This window comes from Myotis yumanensis, unplaced genomic scaffold (genome assembly GCF_028538775.1).
Source record: "Myotis yumanensis isolate MYYU_CA2020_CCGP unplaced genomic scaffold, mMyoYum1.0.hap1 SCAF_5, whole genome shotgun sequence".
In the NCBI taxonomy this organism is placed as follows: Eukaryota; Metazoa; Chordata; class Mammalia; order Chiroptera; family Vespertilionidae; genus Myotis; species Myotis yumanensis.
Window position 1 is genome coordinate 86,609,201 of NW_027223756.1, and position 18,563 is coordinate 86,627,763.

General features: G+C 55.7%; 3 protein-coding genes across 3 annotated transcripts; 2 read left to right on the top strand and 1 right to left on the bottom strand.

Moving 5' to 3' along the window:
- Window positions 1-827: 827 nt before the first annotated feature.
- SAMD1 (sterile alpha motif domain containing 1) lies at window positions 828-3,764 on the top strand. The gene is made up of 5 exons (XM_070416184.1): window positions 828-1,846; window positions 2,252-2,546; window positions 2,637-2,733; window positions 2,830-2,941; window positions 3,033-3,764. Exons 1-5 carry the CDS (start codon window positions 899-901, stop codon window positions 3,189-3,191), a joined length of 1,611 nt encoding a protein of 536 aa, XP_070272285.1. The 5' UTR covers window positions 828-898; the 3' UTR covers window positions 3,192-3,764.
- A 1,991-nt stretch (window positions 3,765-5,755) lies between these two features.
- Window positions 5,756-8,586, top strand: CUNH19orf67 (chromosome unknown C19orf67 homolog). The gene is made up of 6 exons (XM_070413985.1): window positions 5,756-6,099; window positions 6,760-6,904; window positions 7,031-7,131; window positions 7,216-7,401; window positions 7,756-7,890; window positions 8,332-8,586. Exons 1-6 carry the CDS (start codon window positions 5,756-5,758, stop codon window positions 8,504-8,506), a joined length of 1,086 nt encoding a protein of 361 aa, XP_070270086.1. The 3' UTR covers window positions 8,507-8,586.
- A 3,390-nt stretch (window positions 8,587-11,976) lies between these two features.
- Window positions 11,977-14,272, bottom strand: MISP3 (MISP family member 3). The gene is made up of 3 exons (XM_070413986.1): window positions 13,148-14,272; window positions 12,547-12,620; window positions 11,977-12,348 (listed from the first exon to the last, which is right to left on the bottom strand). Exons 1-3 carry the CDS (start codon window positions 13,713-13,715, stop codon window positions 12,331-12,333), a joined length of 660 nt encoding a protein of 219 aa, XP_070270087.1. The 5' UTR covers window positions 13,716-14,272; the 3' UTR covers window positions 11,977-12,330.
- Window positions 14,273-18,563: the final 4,291 nt, after the last annotated feature.

An 18,563-nucleotide genomic window follows, 5' to 3' on the forward strand; every position in this document is an offset into this window, starting at 1 on the left:
GAGCGCGTCCCCCTCCCCGCCTTCTCAGCGCGAGGCCAAGCGCGCCCCAGGGCCACTGGAGTGGCGGCGGCTCAAGGGTTTCTGCGGCGCCCAGCAAGCGCGGCAGCCCGGCCCGAGAGCCGCGAGTTCCCGGTAAGTGCGGTCCCGAGAGCGGAGCGCGCCTCGGAGGCGTGGAGATGGGGGCTGGGCGCCGGGGACGTCTGGGTCCTGCGCCCAATGGCTGGAGGGCGGCCGAGCGCCGCCCGTCCGCCCCGCCCGCCCCCTCTCCCCTCCCCCCCGGCCCTCCCTTTTCCCCCGCCCCCGCCCCGGCGCCAACTCCGCGGCGCCTCCTTAAAAAGCGCGCGGGAGTTGTAAGGGGGGGGTCGGAGTGAGCGAGAGCGCAGGGTAAAGGGGGCGGGCAGGGGGCCCGGGCTCCACCTTAAAAGCGGGCGCGTGGGGGTGGGAGGGAGGAAGGCGGGCGGCGGGGTGGAGGGAGGGAGGGAAGGAAGGGGGGCCGGAGTGTCCCGGGCGCAGGGCGCGCGTGCGGCGGCGGCGGCGGCGGCGGCGGCGGGGAGGGGCCGGCCGCGCTCCCCTCCTCCCTCGCATCCCCGGCCCCGCGCGCGCCCAGCAGAAGCGGGTCTGTGTGTGCGTGCGTGCGAGTGAGTGTGTGCATATATTTTTTTTCTCTCTTTTCTTTCTCACTGTTTTTTCTCTCTCTCTTTCTCTCTCTCGCTTTCTCTCTCTCTTTTTTTTTTTTGCAAAGAAACAGCAGCGCCGCCGCCGCTCCGCCGAGGCGCTGCGCCCCCGGGGGGGGGTGGGAGGAGGAGGCGGGCAGCGGCGGAGGGAGGGGAGCCCGGGAGGGGGGCGCCGCGCTGGGAGGGAGGCAGCGCGCACGGTGCAGCCGGGCCGGGCGGGAGGCATGGCGGGGCCCCCGGCCCTACCCCCGCCGGAGACGGCGGCGGCCGCCACCACAGCGGCCGCTACCTCGTCGTCCGCTGCTTCCCCGCACTACCAAGAGTGGATCCTGGACACCATCGACTCGCTGCGCTCGCGCAAGGCGCGGCCGGACCTGGAGCGCATCTGCCGGATGGTGCGGCGGCGGCACGGCCCGGAGCCGGAGCGCACGCGCGCCGAGCTCGAGAAACTGATCCAGCAGCGCGCCGTTCTCCGGGTCAGCTACAAGGGGAGCATTTCGTACCGCAACGCGGCGCGCGTCCAGCCGCCCCGGCGCGGAGCTACCCCGCCGGCCCCGCCGCGCGCCCCCCGCGGGGGCCCGGCCGCCGCGCCGCCGCCCACGCCCGCCCCGCCGCCGCCGCCCGCGCCCGTCGCTGCCGCCGCCCCAGCCCGGGCGCCCCGCGCGGCTGCCGCGGCCGCCGCCACTACAGCGCCCCCCTCGCCCGGCCCCGCGCAGCCGGGCCCCCGCGCGCAGCGGGCCGCGCCCCTGGCCGCGCCGCCGCCTGCGACCGCCGCTCCTCTGGCAGTGGCGCCTCCGACCGGCCCGCGTCGCGCCCCCCCGCCCGCCGTCGCCGCCCGGGAGCCGCCACTGCCGCCACCGCCACAGCCGCCGGCGCCGCCACAGCAGCAGCAGCCGCCGCCGCAGCAGCCACAGCAGCCGCCTGAGGGGGGCGCGGCGCGGGCCAGCGGCCCTGCGCGGCCCGTGAGCCTGCGGGAAGTCGTGCGCTACCTCGGGGGCAGCGGCGGTGCCGGTGGCCGCCTGACCCGTGGCCGTGCGCAGGGGCTACTGGAGGAGGAGGCGGCGGCGCGAGGCCGCCTAGAGCGCACCCGTCTCGGAGCGCTCGCGCTGCCCCGCGGGGATAGGCCTGGACGAGCGCCGACGGCTGCCAGCGCCCGCGCGTCTCGGAGCAAGGTGAGCGCGCTGGGTAGGGACGGCGCCGCGCAGTGGGCAGGTGCGGGTGAACTTGGTGTTGGGGGTGCAAGTCCCGGGAGGAACGGGCAGCTTGGGCTTTGTGCGGCTTCCCTACAGATTCAGCGTGTAGCAACCTTGGTAAGTGACTTAATCTTCCCGAGCCTCAGTTTCCTCCGGTGTAAAACTTAACAACAGTAGCGACCTCTTGGGGTTGAGCGAGTTTAGTGAGATTTGGCTACTGGGGGCTTTATTAACACAGAGCTTGGCACGGAGCAAATGTGTAGAAGTTAGTCCGTGTTGATATTAAAAGTGGCCGTTAGGTACACCGCTCAGTCCTGGATCCCAGGGACTGGGCCCACGGCCAGAACAGCTGCTAACTTTGCGTGCCTCCCTCCTCGGCACCAGAGAGGTGGAGAAGAGCGACTGCTTGAGAAGGAAGAGGAGGAAGATGATGAAGAAGATGAAGATGATGAAGACAATGTGTCTGAAGGCTCTGAGGTACCCGAGGGTGACCGTCCTGCAGGTGCCCAGCATCACCAGCTTAATGGTGAGAGGGGCCCTCAGAGTGCCAAGGAGAGGGTCAAGGAGTGGACACCTTGTGGACCTCACCAGGGCCAGGATGAAGGGCGGGGGCCAGCACCAGGCAGTGGCACCCGCCAGGTGTTCTCCATGGCAGCCATGAATAAGGAAGGGGGATCAGGTAAGGACCCCTCTGGATGGGGGAGGGAGCCTGGTCAGGAGGAATCAAGCCCCAAGACAAAGTCACAGGCAGATGCTTTTTCTTTCCCAGCCTCTGCTGCCACTGGGCCAGACTCCCCATCCCCCGTGCCTTTGCCCCCAGGAAAACCCGCCCTGCCTGGGGCCGATGGAACCCCCTTTGGCTGTCCGTAAGTTGGGATGTTTGAGACAAGAGGGTGGTGCCCAGGGGTGTGTAACAACCGGAGTAACATCACTGTTCACCGGTTCCCTCTTTTCCAATGCAGTTCTGGGCGCAAAGAGAAGCCAGCTGACCCTGTAGAATGGACAGTGATGGACGTGGTAGAATATTTCACAGAGGCTGGCTTCCCGGAGCAGGCAACAGCTTTCCAAGAACAGGTGAGTTTCCAACCCTCAGCTTCCTTCCTCTATTCCAGGGCAGTGGGGGTCTGCTCTGACCCTGCTCTCTGTCTCTCTCTGTCCCACCCAGGAAATAGATGGCAAGTCTCTCCTGCTCATGCAGCGGACAGATGTGCTAACCGGCCTGTCCATCCGCCTTGGCCCAGCCCTGAAAATCTACGAGCACCACATCAAGGTGCTCCAGCAAGGCCACTTTGAGGATGATGACCCTGATGGCCTCCTAGGCTGAACGTCCAGCCTCACCCCTGCCCCTACCCTTTCCAGACCCATCTTACCCAAGTCCCCTGGAGTCCAGGGGTTGGACTAGGGACACTCGCAGCCCTCATAACAGATTCCAGTGAGGGGCACCCTTCCCTACTCATCTCTTCCCAGTGTCTCCCCAACACACACATCTGGCATCGAGCACATCCCAGACTTCCTGATGGAGGAGTGTGGGGTGGGACAGGGCCTGCTCATTTCACCCCAGGAGGCCCACCCCCACCCCCAACCTAGGACATTTTTGAAAAAAAAAAAAGAAAAGAAATGGGGGTTTCCTATCTCCCATAGATCTTTAGTTCAGCCAGATGTTTCCTATATAAATGATTTGTTCTGCCTGTTCATTTTGATGGGTGGCCTTTCTTCCCTCCCCCACCAACCAGGCCCCTCCTTGGTCTGCCCTCAGCCTCCATCCCCTGGGTGGGGTGAGATCAGTGGGTCTTCCCTACTCTTTCTGTTGGTTGTCGCTCCAGCTGGCTGTATTGCTTTTTAATATTGCACCGAAGATTTTTTAAATAAAGTTTTAAAAAAAAGAAAAGAAAAGAAAAAAAGGCCAGGAGTCCCATTTTATCAATGGAGTTGGGGAAGCGGGGTATTGAAGAACCGCACCAGCCTCCTGGGAGAGCCGGGATAGTACTGAATTGTTCTCAGAGGGAGACAGGTAGTGAACGGGGCTGCCTCACAGCCAACTATAATAGTGATTGCTCCGGGAGGACAGGAATGTTTGTGCAGTTCTATCATTTCCCCATGCCCAGAACAGTACCTGTAACAGTAGGTGCTTAAATGTTTGTTGAGTGACTAGCAGTTACCTCGGCTTTAGTTTTTTGTGTGTTTTTTTAAGGAATTTATTTTTTTTAATGTGTTTTTATTGATTTAAGGGAGAAAGAGAAACAATGATGAGAATCACCTATTGGCTGCCTCTTGCATGATCCCTACTGAGGATCAGTTGTAACCCAGGCATGTGCCATGACTGGGAATCCAACCGTGAACTCCCGGGTCATGGGTTGAAGCTCAATCCCTGAGCCACACCAGCTGGGCAGCTTTACATTTTCTTGGTTGTTCTCTCTGCAGCCCCAAGAAGCAGAGCTTGTAAAAATCACTTTACAGATAGGCAACTGACTCCCTATGGCAAAGATACTTGCTCAGGGTCACACAGGGTGGGATCCAACACCTGTGAGCACTTTACCCAGAGTTTAAGTATAATTAAAGTATTTGGCTTCATATGTATACATCGGACAGCCTTGCAAGCTACAAAAACTGTTGGAGCAGGGTCCATGGCAGGACCTCCAAGCTACAAGGTCCTCTCTCCATAAAAGGAACAAGGGGTTGGGTTATCAAATGAGATAGTCCCTATTAAGTTCTAATGCAGTTTCTCTCAACTGCATTAGTTTTTTAATTTATTTTGTTAACCCTCACTGGTGGCTATTTTTCTCCATTGTTTTTTGAGAGTGGAAAGGAGTGAGGTGGGGCAGAGAGAGATTGAGAAACATAGATGTGAGAGACGTTGACTGATTGTCTCTCTCAGATGCCCCAACCAGGGCTGGATGGAATCTGCAACACAGGTACATGCCTTTGACTTGGAACCTAGACCCTTTTGAGGGCTGAGGCTCTAAACACTAAGTGACCGGTCAGGACAACTCCCATTAGTTTTTTGTTTTGGTTTGGTTTTTTAAAAATATATTTTATTGATTTTTACAGAGAGGAAGAGAGAGGGATAGAGAGTTAGAAACATGGATGAGAGAGAAACATCGATCAGCTGCCTCCTGCACACCCCCTACTGGGGATGTGCCCGCAACCAAGGTACATGCCCTTGACTGGAATCGAACTTGGGACCCTTGAGTCCGCAGGCCGAGGCTCTATCCACTGAGCCAAACCGGTTAGGGCTGTTTTGTCTTTTTATAATATGCTTTTATTGATTTTAGAAAGAAGAGGGATAGTAGAAATATGGATGAGAGAAACGGGTCAGCTGCCTCATGCACACCCCTACCGAGGATCAAACTGGAAACCTGGGCATGTGCCCTGAATCAGTGACCTTTTGGTTCACAGGTCGGTGCTCAACCACCCGCCGGGCACTCCCTTAGTTTTTAAAATACAGATTCCCTCCTGGAGTCGGAGGCCCTGGGGGTGGGAGCAGGTGCCTACCTTTATATTCCTGCGCCCCAGGGCTTGAATGCGCTGCAGAGACCCCCTCCTCCCTAGGAAACTGCCTCCAAGAGAAAGGCGGTGACCCCCAGACCGCACCCCAAAGACAAAACCTCCCCAGTGCCGGCCCAGGTCGCCCCCACCCCACCTCCGTTGGATTGCTGGAGCGCGCGCTCAAGCGGACCCCAGCGGCGCGCCCCTCCTACGTGTTGAAATTCAAACGAGGTGAACTCCGCGCGGTGCTCCGCCGCTGGCAGAGCGGTCGAGGCAGGAGTGAGGTGGACGGTGCTGCGCTCCCATCCAGGACGAATCAGAGGTTCCCAGGCGGGGTCGAACCCGTGGCCAACCGGGGTGGTGTAGACTTGAAGGTCTCAGATCCCTTCCTCCAGCCCCACAATGGCTACGGAGCAGTGGTTCGTGGAGCCGATCCTCCCCGGCGGCACTGGGGAAAAGCTGCCCCAGGACGACATGGAACCTGGGGCTCAGCCCTGCGGAGACCCCTCGTGGTCGGCGCCCTCAAGCCGACCTGGGGACCCAGCCCAAGTGGAACCGGAGGACGTCCAGGGGCAACTGCCCAAGGCCTCCCCTTCCACACCTTCCCCAGGGCCTCTGGCCCCGGCCCCGGGCCCGGGCCCCACACCTCCTCGCCTACCCTTGGACACCTTGTTCAGCCCCATCACGGAACAACTCCGCTACCTGCTCAAGAAGGCGGATGATTTCCAAAGCTACTTGCTCTACAGGTAGTGCTGGACAGAGTCCCAGGGTCCCCGTACATAAGGAAACAGGAGAGGGGTGACTGGATTCCGGCAGGTGAAACACACCAGAGTTGCAAACTTAAAAGCATTAGGAGCTAGAGGCAATGAATGAAGCTAGCTGATTAGGAATCTAATTTGGAAGAGTGATGAGGGCTGTGTACTATTTGGGGTTAGGGAGTACCTGCTATTATGTGGGCACCAGTTTGCCAAATCTCTAGGACATTTTTTTTTTTTTTTAACTGAAGGCTTAGGTTTTGGATCCTGGGCAGGCTAAACAAAACCCATCTGATCCAGATTTGGCCCGCTGGTTACCAGTTTGAGACCAAAAAGGAGAATGTGATTGCAGCCCAAAGAAAAAGAGACTGATTCTGGGAGGCTGTTTAAACCCTAGGTTTCCGGGTCCCACCCTGCAAAAATAAGCCATGGGACTCGGGTGTCAGCATTTTACCAGGTGTTCCAAATAGTTGTGATGCAGGTTGTCCTGGAAGATGCTCTGACAAAGAAACATCTGGAGTGGGGGTGGGGGGTCGGGGTGGAGAGGGTGTACCCAAGGTCCAGACCAGGGATAAAAGTGGGAGGCTGAGTAGAATGGGAGAAATGAGGGGTGATAAGAGATCCCAAGCAAAGGCCTTCTTCTCCCTTCAGCAGGGACCGAGTTCAGAAGGAACAGTTGGCAAAGGCCATGCCCACCTTCTTAAAGATGTGTGAGCCCTACTTCCTGTACCTGGAGGCAGCTGCAAGGAGTGTGCCTCCCATCTATGGAGCCCTGCAGGAGCTGGTTCGAAAGGGGGTGTGTGGGGGCAGTTCCCTAAACCCCAAGCCCCTTTCGTCATCCCTCAGGCCTCAGGGAGGGAGGTAGAGGGGCAGGTGCTCCTGGTAGGCCAGCTAATACTATGATGCCTCCTCTTCCATGCAGCTGTTGGAGATCTCCCAACAGCTGACCCTGCGACTGGAACAGCTGGTGCTCATGTATGCATCGTTTGGGTTTGTGGAACTGGAAGAGACAGACCCCCTCAGGTAATAGGGTGGGAGACGGGGATTGGTAGAGGGTAGAAGGGTCTGGGGCACAACCTCCTTCCCCACTCTCCCATCTCTTCCCAGCATCTCCTGTTTCTTCTGTGGGAGGTTCTCCATCAGTCCTTCCCACGAGGTGTCCATCTTCAGATACTGTGCCCCTGCTGCCTACACCACCAGCCGCTTCCCCCGGTACCTCTATAAGAAGATGCGCTGGAACCTGGAAACTACCCCAGACCCCAGCAGCCGGGGGCAAGATTCCCATGTGGATTAGTGAGTCCCCTTACCAGAATCAAAGTCCCTACCCCCTCTATGGAGAATGACAGTATGGGCCTCTGAACCACCACCACCACCACTACCACTGAGGTGTGGAAAGTCAAACAGGAAACCAAGGACCTTTGAAAGGCCATCCTTGCCTTTTAAAAAATTCATCCCCCAATCAATATAAAAGTCCTCATCTTAAAAGTAGTCTGGCAGAGAGAAAAGGCCTCAGTATTGTGTCACATCCCTAGCTGAGAACTTGAAGGCAACTTCTGATGAGTTTCTACCTCACCTTCAAAATTAAAGCCCTTAACAGAAGAAGCTAGAAAACTGCTCACTCGTAATTGCTGCCTCTTCCCCTCCCAGCTACTTCCTGTGCTATCGAGATACATGGGAAGACACAGGCAAGAGTCCGGCCAATTCTTGTCCCCAGATTCAGAAGCTGTGGTCCATCGGCCGATGGGTGCCCCTAGGACCAGCCGAGGATGATCTTTATTCCTGGTAGGAGCTAGGGCCATGGCAAGGCGGGTGTGGGCTCTGGAGGGAGGGGCAGAACCATACCAAAGACCATCTATTCCCCCCCCCCCCCAACATTGTTCCCCTTGGTAACAACCATAACATTTTATTATGTTTTGAAAACTGCTTTATGTAAAACCCATTTAGGTCTATACTAAGTAACTAGCCCATTTTTACAAAGAAGGAAACAGGTGCCCAGAGAGGTTACCTGCCCGAGGGCACACAGCAGCTAGATGATTGGTCAAGTGAGGGATGCCGAGTTCAGCCTCCCAGAACTAGTGCCCTGGGCTTCTCATCGACAAGGAAACCACTTTCCCCCACCAGCTGAGACAAAGCCTCTTTCAGTCCCAGCCCCTCACCCGAGGGGAGAGGCTCCCGAGAAGCAGAGGGCGCTCACGTCCAGCCCTGTCTGTCCTGGGCCCCCAGGATTTTGTGCCCGCAGCCGTCCGGAGATTACCAGCAGCTGCTGACCATCGGTTTCGAGGAGCCATCTCACATGCTAGCCACCGACCTGCTGGTGCAAATCCTCACAGGCCAGGCAGGCCCGGCCCGGTCCCCGAGCGCGGCCGGGCCCACAGCGTGGGACACACCGGGCTCTTGAACCTGGGAGAGGGTAGGAGCTGAAGCTTGACAGTTCCAAACTCCAGGAGAGGGGCAGGGCAGGGAGGGGCTCACTCTTTCTCCAAGGGCAGCTTGGCCTCACCTTCTAAGGGGCCAGGCCGCGCTGGTCCATCCGCACTGGGTCTGCCCCGGCCGCGGGGCCCTGCGTGCGGATACACCATTTTTGTGTTAAATAAAAGAAAGAGGTCACAAACTCAGAGTCCACTCGAGCGCCGCTCCCCTCCTCTCGGGCGATGAAGCCCCGCCTACTCGCGTAGTCTTCTGGGAAATGTAGTTTTTTGTAATAAAACCGTGTTCCGTGGACCGGCGGACCAGAGCTCTGGGCATGTGCAAAGGCGTACGTGCAGCAAAAAGGGAAGTAGCGGTGCTTGTCAACAACCGGAACCCAGAAAACCGCAACTTTCGGGTAGCCGGGAGACTCAACGCCCGTTGGGGGCGGAGACGGGGGGGGGGGGGGGGAATGTATGTGTGAGAAGGGACCCCCCCAGGGTCACGCCCACTTGCCTGCTTTGACCCGGAAGTGATTTCTTTGTAGCGTAAAACACCTATTTCCAGATGTGCCCCCGGATAAGAGCTCTTGATTAGTTTCCTAAGAGCCAAGATCAGATCTTCTGGCTTTTGGGCCCCGGACCGGGTAGGTTGCTGTACCCCGCGGTGCGTCCTGGGCGAAGGTGAGCTGGTAGAGCCGCCAACAACTACCACTTTGCATCTCCAAAGCCTCACCCAACCTTGGACTGGAGGGGAAACCCGGGCACAGACCGTTGGACTCACCTGTTCAAAGCTACGGCGAGCAAGTAGCGGAGCCTGGACCTGAGCTGGGTTCTTGTCATCGCAACTGGTCCCTGGCGAGGTGAGGGGTGCCTTCCTGGCCATGTGTCACTCAGCTGCAAGTTACCGCCTTTAAACTAAGAAATGCCTTTTGGTCCCCTCCAACCCTGCATTTTCAGAGTCGGAGGAGAGACCTAGAGTCCTGCTTTGATGCTTTGAGCAAGCCACTCGCTTACCCAATAGTCCCTGGCACATTGTATTTACAAGCCCCACTTTACAGATGACACAAACGGATGAGGGGTTAAGTGAATCAGGATTGGAGGATGGGGCTCTTTCTTTTGGTGACAATTTCTGATTGTATCAAGGATTTTTTAATCCACAGCCCAGGTCCGAATGAATTCAAAGGGGTTGTGAAGCTCTCAGCTGTAGAACTCTATAGACTAGCCTGGTTCAATAGAAATATAAAGTGTGAGTCATGTGTAATTTCAAATTTTCCAGTAGCCACATTTTTTAAAAGGCCAGACTAATTTTAGTGAAATTTTAATTAACTCAACATCTCCAAAATATTATTTCAACATATAATCAATGTAAGAAATTATTAATGAGCCCAGCCAGCTTGGCTCAGTGTTTCAGTTTCGACCTAGGAACCAGGAGGTCACTGTTTGATTCCCGGTCAGGGCACATACCTTGGTTGTGGGTCTCTTCCCCCCCCCCCCCCCCTTCCTCTCTGAAATCAATAAAAATATTTTAAAAAATAAACTATTAATGAGATATCCCTCCCTTTTTTTGGTACTAAGCCTTTGAAATCTGGTATTTTACACTTACAGTACATCTCAATTCTGATTAAGCCACATGCAGCTTTAGACTGTCTCCCATAAGGCAAGTACACAGGCCACTTCAGACTAAAGGTTTCCACTGGGTGGTGGCAGCACTGGGAGAGGAAGGAAACATTTCCTGGGTCCTGTTCCTGGAGAAATGTCTACACCCATGATTCTCCAACTGTAGCATCCCTGTGAATTACATGGAAGTTTTGATCAAGTTTGGGATAGGGCCCAAGCATGTGTGTTTTTTAAAAATAATTTTCTTTTATTTATTTTTATTGATTTCAGAAAGAAAGGGAGAGGGAAAGAGAGATAGAAACATCAATAATGAGAATCATTCATCAGCTGCTTCCTGCACACTCCCCACTGGGGCTCAAGCCGGCAACCTGGGCATGTGCCCTTGACTGGAATCGAACCTGGGACCCTTCAGTCCGCAGGCCAATGCTCTATCCACTCAGCCAAACCGGTTAGGGCAAGCGTGTGTGTTTTTAACAAGTTCCCAAGCAGTGCCAGCCTACTTTGAGAACTTGTGGCCTATATCTACATCATGGCTCTCAAACTTGGCTCCATGTTGGAAGCACCTGGGGAGCTTTACTGATGCCCAGGCCTCCCTCAGATTCTGATTTGCTTGGCATAAGGGTGCCTCTGGTGATTTTAACTTGCAGGAACGTTTAAGAAACAAGGTCCATACTTAAGCCACCCTGTCAACTCTTTACATGTGTAGTTCTTAGCTGCCCTTCTGGGAATTAAGAACTGGCTCTGGGTGTTTCCATTTCCACCTTGGCATTGCTGCCCTTCCTGCCTTTCTCTCTCGACCTCCCAGAGTCACTGTCAAGAGGTCAGTGTGCTGATGATGGGGTCAGGTGGTGGGCTGAGCTGCTGTTGGCATGCAATGCTGTATGAGCAAGCATTCTTCCATCCTTCGTTAACCATTTGTTGTCCCTATGCAGGTTCCAGCCTGTTGCTAGACTCAGGGTATACAGAGTTGGACAAATCCAGGAGTTTAAACAATGATTCTAAAAATGTTCCCTGAGTCTCAACCGTTTCTGAGTCTCACTGCACCCTAAGAAGCTGGGACACTACAACCACAGAATGTAACTGCAGAGACTTGGGGTGTTCACAGAACTTCAAGTCCATTCAAGGGGAACAGAGAGAATGAACCACAAGCCCTATTGCAGACAGGTGTTGCTTGCTGTCTACACACACACACACACACAACACACCCTGTTTTAAAAGTTTTCTAAATAGTCATAATTATTTAAGGTTTAGTAGATTCTCTTTTAAAGTCCCAGTTTCCATTGCTTTTGGGAAGCAGAAGCTCTGGCACCACTTAACCCACTCACTGGTAGCACTGCTGTGTTGGAGGAACACTTACCAGCCCGTTGAACCTAGGCATTTGTTTTCAAGCACCCCTCATCTCTCTCCTTCACATTTGCCTGGGGCCGCAGGCATGTGAGGTTTGCTATCACTGGCCTTGTGTGCCCTGCGAAGGAGATTGTACCCTCATTTCTTTTCTTTTTCTTCTCCTTTTGTAGTTATTGTTTACACCCCAAGGGCAGGAACAACCTCTTATCACTTCTGTCTAGCCAGCGCCCAGCGCAGAGCATGCTGCTGGCACCAATAAATGTTGACGAAGTCTGGAGAAGGAGGGCGTGAGGTCATTGATCCGAATGCCGAAGTCTGCGCCCGCGCCGCCAGGGGGCAGAAGGACCCGGGCAGGGCCGTGGGGGACCAGCAGCCCAGGAACCGGGCGTTAAGGGCACATTCCACCTTACCGTCGGCGCCTCCTGCTGCTTTCTGCTCCGCTCGCCACGCTCCGCCTCACCCAGACCTAGAGGATCCAGAATAAAACAGCCTGCACTGCCCAGCAAGAAGGGACTTTATTGGGAATGAGGAAGCCGAGACGATGACTCCAGTCAAGGCCGGAGGGAGAGGCTCGCTCGGTTTTCAGTTGGGTGGAGAAGGGCTGGACCGTTTCATTGGTTAGGTTGTTGTAGTGGTATTTGCCAATGGAAAATAACAGTTTTGTAGCAGAAACGAATCAGTTTCACAAAATGAAGTTCAAGGATGGGTTGGTAGGCTTCATCTTCCCTAGCGCAGACGGCGGGTCCCTCTTCGGGACGTCTGCTTATCCCGAGAGCACGAGTGGGCTCCTCTTGTCCGGGTCCTCTGACGGGCATGTTACTTTCGGCCGGGATCCCAGCCTGCTCTATCCTCAAGGCTTCCGCTCCTCCTGGGAAGAAGGGCCAGTCAGAACGCCCAGGAGTGGGATGGGCGGTTTGGGCCCCAGGACCACCTCCTCCTCGGCCCGGAGCCGCTCCCTCCCCAGAAGGACTTCCCCGGGGGCGCGGGGATGCGCTTTCCTCCGCCCGGCGTCCTGGTGCCGCCGGGGCGTGTGGTGGGGGAAAGACGGTGATAAAGGGGAACCCACCTGCTCCAGGCCGTTCTCGGAAGCCTTTCTGCGGGGAGGCCAGATCACCGCCAGCTTTCCATCGCCCCTGATCGCTGCGGGGAAAGGGGCACTCAGCCGGGGTCGCTCCTCCTCTCACCAGCTGGAGGCGCCGGGACAAAGGAGGCCGGCCGCACCCCTTAAACACACACAGGTGTTCACACACACACACACACACACACCACCGTCTCCTGGAAGCCTCTATTCTGAGGGAGGAGGGAGCAAACCCAGAGTGGGGAGGCAGGGACGCGAAAATTCAGGACGATCCGGGGGTGGCAGAACCCAGGCAGGGTTCCCTGGGACCCCCCAAAAAAACGGGAAGACATCTGGAATCTTCCCTTCCCCCACCACGATCCTAGGTGAGGTGTATCTGGGATGACCACTCCCATTAGGGAGTAAAGCACAGAGAGTGGGCAGCCCAGAAGGGGTGAACAGGGAACGGAAAGTTGAGAGGGGGCCCCAGGTATCTGGGAACCAGGGGAAAACCCCCCAGAGAACCAGAAAAGGGGCCATTGGAGTTAGGCAGTCAGTGAGAGCGGCTGGAGCCCTGGGGAGCCCCGGCGTCCCGGCGCGGGTGGCTTACCCATTAGGCTCGGCGCGGGCTCCTTGACCTCGGCGGTGCCATAGACGCTAAGCCTCTGGCGCTGCAGCTCCCGCTCGCGCTCCTGCGCCTCGCGCACCTCCTGCTCCAGCAGCGACGGCGCGATGGGCGGCGGTGCGCGGGCCAGCACCGGGCACCGGCTCTGCACGAACAAATGCGACAGGCTTACTGGCTCCCGCGGCCGCTGCGGGCTCGCGTCGTCCTCCGCTGCGGGCGAGGAGCCGCACCCACCCGCGGCCTCGAAGAAGCGTTTGAGCTCGCCCAGCGGCTGCGGAGGCGGCCGGGGGCGCGGTTCCGGGGGCGCGGGGCGCGCTAGCGCCGCCTGCCGGTGAGCCTCCCGCTCGATGTCTCGCTGCATCTGCGCGCCCGCCCGCGCGCGCTCCAAGGCACGCGGGAGCGCGGGGCCCGGGCCTGGCAGGCTGAGCACCGGCCGCAAGCGCAGCTCCACGAGTTCGCGGCCCGCGCGGCCTGGGCTCAGTCCCCGCCTCCGGCGCAGGCTTTCCTCACGTTCGCAGCTGCGGCGGATTTCGCGCTCGATGGGCGTCTCCATGAGCGGCTATTCTGGGGGCTGTTAGGGGGAGTCTCCGGGCGCAGTAGAAAACGCTGCTGGGGAGCTTCCGAGTCTAACCCGGAGGAAGAGGTCTCGGGACCCTGACTTGCACACGGCCCCGGGACCCGCGGCGCTTCGCTGGCTCCGAGTCGTCGCTGCCTGGCCCAGGTGTCTCACAGCTCCCAGGTGGGCATGGCCCGGGAGCTCCGCGCCCTGCCCGGCCGATGACTGGAGGACTTCGCTAGCTGGCTCGGGGATCTCCGCGTCCTGCTCTGCAGAGGGCAGCCTGGCCCGGGCACCGCGGTGACCTGTCCTGCCACAGGCCCAGGGACTTCGCTGTCTGACCCCGGGGCCTCTCGGCCCCGCTCTTCGGGCGACCCCAGGGCGCCACTCTCCGGCCTGGGAGCCTTGGTGTCGGGAATTGAGAGTTGAGAGCAGCCCAGAAGCCCGAGTTTCCAGCGCGAGAGTTTTGATACCCACGGCTGGGACACAGTGCCCTGCGCGGCACCTGTGGCCGGAGTCTCCGCCCGCGGGTTCCAGGGCGTCGCCCGCACCGGCCGTTTCTCTGACCCGCCTCTGGCCTCCAAGAACGGCCCCTCGGGGCAGGGCAGGGCCGGGCACCTCCCCCTGCACCTGCCCGGAGAGCTCGGGCTCCGCCCTGGCCCCGCCCTCGGGGCCTGAGCGCCTCGGCGGGGCACCGGGTTTTGTCCAAAGACGCGTTTCGGGTCAGCTCAGGGCACTGGACTTCCCTAGACTCCATCCACTACCTGGGGGAAGGGGGCAGTTTGGGTGCCGTTTCACACACTGGGCGCCACCCTGGCACCTTTTCATCCCCATGTCCCTGGAGGCGTGGCCCCAGCCATAGCCGAGCTGGGCCTCTGAGCCACTGGCCCTCTGGTAGGGGTATCCCCGGAAGACATCGTTCTGGGGCCTTGCCAGCCCCCGCCCAGCCGGTGCCAGAGAGCAGCGACGCCCCTGGCCTCCGGGCTATCCATCACGTTCCACCCCTGCGGCGCACAGCTCAGGCTGGAGGGGGCGCCAGGAGCATGGGCGACAAGTTCCTGGGCTCAGCTAGGCTCCCAGCGGTGGCCACTCGCGCCAAGCTCAGAGGCTTCTTCCCTTCACCTTCTCCCGGAAAAGTCCTCAAAGCGTCCTTGGCCAACTGCATTCCCAGACCGAGGGAGGAAGGAGGGACAGGCCCGGTGCGCCCGTGGTTCAGCAGAGTGACTGCGTTGGAAAGGCAGTCATCTTGGGCTCAGGCAGCTGGGAAGGCCCAGAGAGGGATCCAGGCTTGCAGGAGGTAGCAGCTCCCTGAAGCTAGGGCCAGATCCTGGCCCTCCCCCTGGGAGATCTACTTCCAGGGACATTGTCTATTCTTTTCCCCAGGCTCTCTCCAAATCCGCCCTCCTGCCCTGACCATTCTAGGATGACCAGGAAGAAAGCTATAATTACCTAGAGAAAGTGGCAGGGCTACCCAGCCTCAGAAACTCCCAATAATCTGTCCAACTCTGACCATTCCTTCCCCCAACTCTGCCTTCCTTGGTCACTCCCCTCTCTTTCCACTCTCTCATTGCAACCTGGGTTGCAATCTCAAACTACTGCTCTCCTCCCTCTGACCATCTGACCTCCTTCTGCCCTCTGACCCCATTGGCCTAATTGGAATTGGGCTCACCTGGGTTCCATCTCACTCATAACCTGAGCAAGGTACCCGCCTTCTCCAAGGCTCAGTTTTCTTGAGAGGTGATGAGGATTAAAGCTGTGCTTCTGACAAAAAAATGAAAAAAAAAATAAAAATGAAGCTGTGCTTCTGGGAAGAGTTGTCTCTACAGTGGCCTCTCGGTTTTATCACCTCTGGCCCTCCTCCTGCCATGCTAATTCTGCTCTTGGTCCCCGATCCCACTGAGCTTTCTCCATCCAAGGACGCTGATGACATTCACTTGTCAGACCCAGCCACTGGCTCCCTTCTGACTTCCTCTCTAGCTCCTTGATCTCCAGGAATCCCACCTCTCCTGGTTTTCCTCCTACCTCCAGAGCACCCCTTTCAGACTTCTGTTCACCTACATCCACAGGCTTCTTTCCTCTCTGGCTGCCATTGGGGTTGGCTAATGGGGAGAGGAGAGTGAGGTCAGCATGTTAATCCCATGTGCCCTCAGATGGACAACGTTGGCTGTGTCTCTCCACTGTAGGTAGCAGCTCTGCACAGCTTGGTAGCTCTCTCTCAATCCCTCTCTCTCTCCTCTCTGTCCCCCTCTCTCGAAGGCCAAGGCGTGGTATGAGCTCCTGGCTTCTAAGCCAGGGTGTGAACAATGCTTTGATTGTCTCCCTGCACCTCTGTAAACCGACTCTATTAATTTCTCATCCATTACTCAGTTTGAGCGCACAATCTCTTTCCTGCTAGCACCGGGACCCTCACAAATCCCAGTCTCATGCTTTAAACACCATCTCTCTGCTGCTGAATCCCAAGTTTACAACTCTAGCTTTGACGTTTCCCCAGGATTTGGGATTTACAGCCAACAGTTTCCAGTCTAATAGACATGTCAAACTGAACACTTTCAAACTGAACTCTTGGTTTCTTCCAACTCTACTCCTCCCTATGCATGGCAACTCACCCATTCCGATTCTCATGCCCCAAACCTAGGTGTCGGCCTCAATTTCTCTCTTTCCCTCAGCCACCCTCCTCCCTTCAATTCATCTGGATTGGATTGCTGTTGGATCTGTTGGCTCTGCCTTCAAAACATTCTGAAGTTGTCCACTTCACTCTCATCCCAGCCACTTCACCTTCCTCCAATGGCTCTCCACCAAACTTAGAAGAAAAATTCAAGCTCCCTACCCCAGGCCAAAGGCTCTGCCCACTTCTCAGGTCTCATAACATTCTCTCCCTCGATCATGCATTTGTTCTAGCCTTGTGCTTCCCTGTATTGCCACCTCAGGGCCTTTGCACTTGTCTTTCCTTCTTCCTGGAATGACTCATTACATGGTTGGCTTCTACTATTTAAGTCTGGCTCAAATGCCACTTCTTCAGACAAGTGGTCCCTGGTCATCTAGCCTATATCACAAACAGCCCTTTTCCATAACTCTACCCTGTTGTTTTCTGTAACTCACCCTGTATTGCAGTTATCAGCAATTGCCTGTATTTACTTGTTAATTGTATATTATCTATCTCCCCCCAATAGAAGGTGAGCCACGTTACTTTTTGGTTTGTCTTGCTCACCTCTATACCCAACACCCCATGCCTAGAACAGTGCTTAACACACAGCAGTTGCTTAAGAATTATTATTGCATGATACTTACTAGGCCTGCATCAATGTTGGGAATAAGGAAATGAATCAGACTTGCACATTCGCTGTTGAGTTTGAAATTGAGAGACAGACACAATTATAAAGAGTCGTGCCTCAATGTGGAATCCAGGACAAGAGTACAAAGGAAAGCCTATGTACTATACATCTAAATTATAACATTGTTAACCTGGAAATAAGGGCCAACGTGAGAAGCAACAAGCATTTATTTGAGATCCAACAGAATAGGCATTTGGGAAGCACTGATTCAGACAGAAACCCAACCAGTGTTCTGATTAGGAGACAAAGGCAAGGGAAATTTATGAGAAAGGGAAGGTGAACAATTCTAGCAACAAAAGAAATGCATTTCTATTGGTGCAGATGAGCTGACATAGTGATACTAATTCCAAACTATGTTTTAAATTTTCAGTCCTGTAGTCATTTGTTCAGTAGTCATATACCTGCTTTCTTGTTATCTTTGCAAACAGTTCCTTGGGGCACAATGTTGCTTTAGGCCCAGTCTGAAGGTTATTTTGTCCTGTTGGTTTTTTTCTTTTAATATATCTTTATTGATTTCAGAGAGGAAGGGAGAGCTAGAGGTAGAAACATCAATGATGAGAGAGAATCATTGATCGGCTGCCTCCTGCTCGCCCCCTACTGGGGATTGAGCCGAAACCCAGGCATGTGCCCTTGACCAAAATCAAACCTGGGACCCTTCAGACCATAGGCTGACACTCTATCCCTGTGGTTCTCAACCTTCCTAATGTCGCGACCCTTTAATACAGTTCCTCATGTTGTGGTGAGCCCCACCCATAAAATTATTTTCGTTGCTACTTCATAACTGTAATTTTGCTACTGTCATGAATCGTAATGTAAATATCTGATATGCAGGATGTATTTTCATTGTTACAAATTGAACATAATTAAAGCATAGTGATTAATCACAAAAACAATATGTAATTATATATGTGTTTTCCGATGGTCTTAGGCGACCCCTGTGAAAGGGTCGTTCGACCCCCAAAGGGGTCGCGACCACAGGTTGAGAAACCGCTGCTCTATCTGCTGAACCAAATCAGCCAGGGCTTTTGCTCTGTTTTAACAGTCCAAAGGTTTGAGGGGGAAAGACATGCAAGGCAGTTCCTTTAGGGTGGCAGCTCTGGCTCCATTTTAAAGTGGCTCCTTTTATATAATTATTATTGTTGTTATTACATTTATAAAATCAAACTACAAGCACTTAAATGAAATATATTCTTGCCTCTGAAAGGTGAGAACAACCCATATATCCATTAACACTGAATTGATAAATAAAACGTGGTCCATCCATACAGTGGAATATTATTCAGCCATAAAAAGGAATAAAGCACTTATTTATACTACAACAGTGTGCTGAGTGAAAGAAGCCAGACACAAAAGGCCACATGTTATATGATTCCATTGATATAAAATTTCCAGGACAGGCAAATCCAGAGAAACAGAAAGCAGGTTGGTGGTTGCCAGAGGCTGGGGAGAGAGAATGGGGAGTGGCTGCTCAGGGGGGCAGGATTTCCTTTGGGGTGATGAAAAAGTCCTGGAA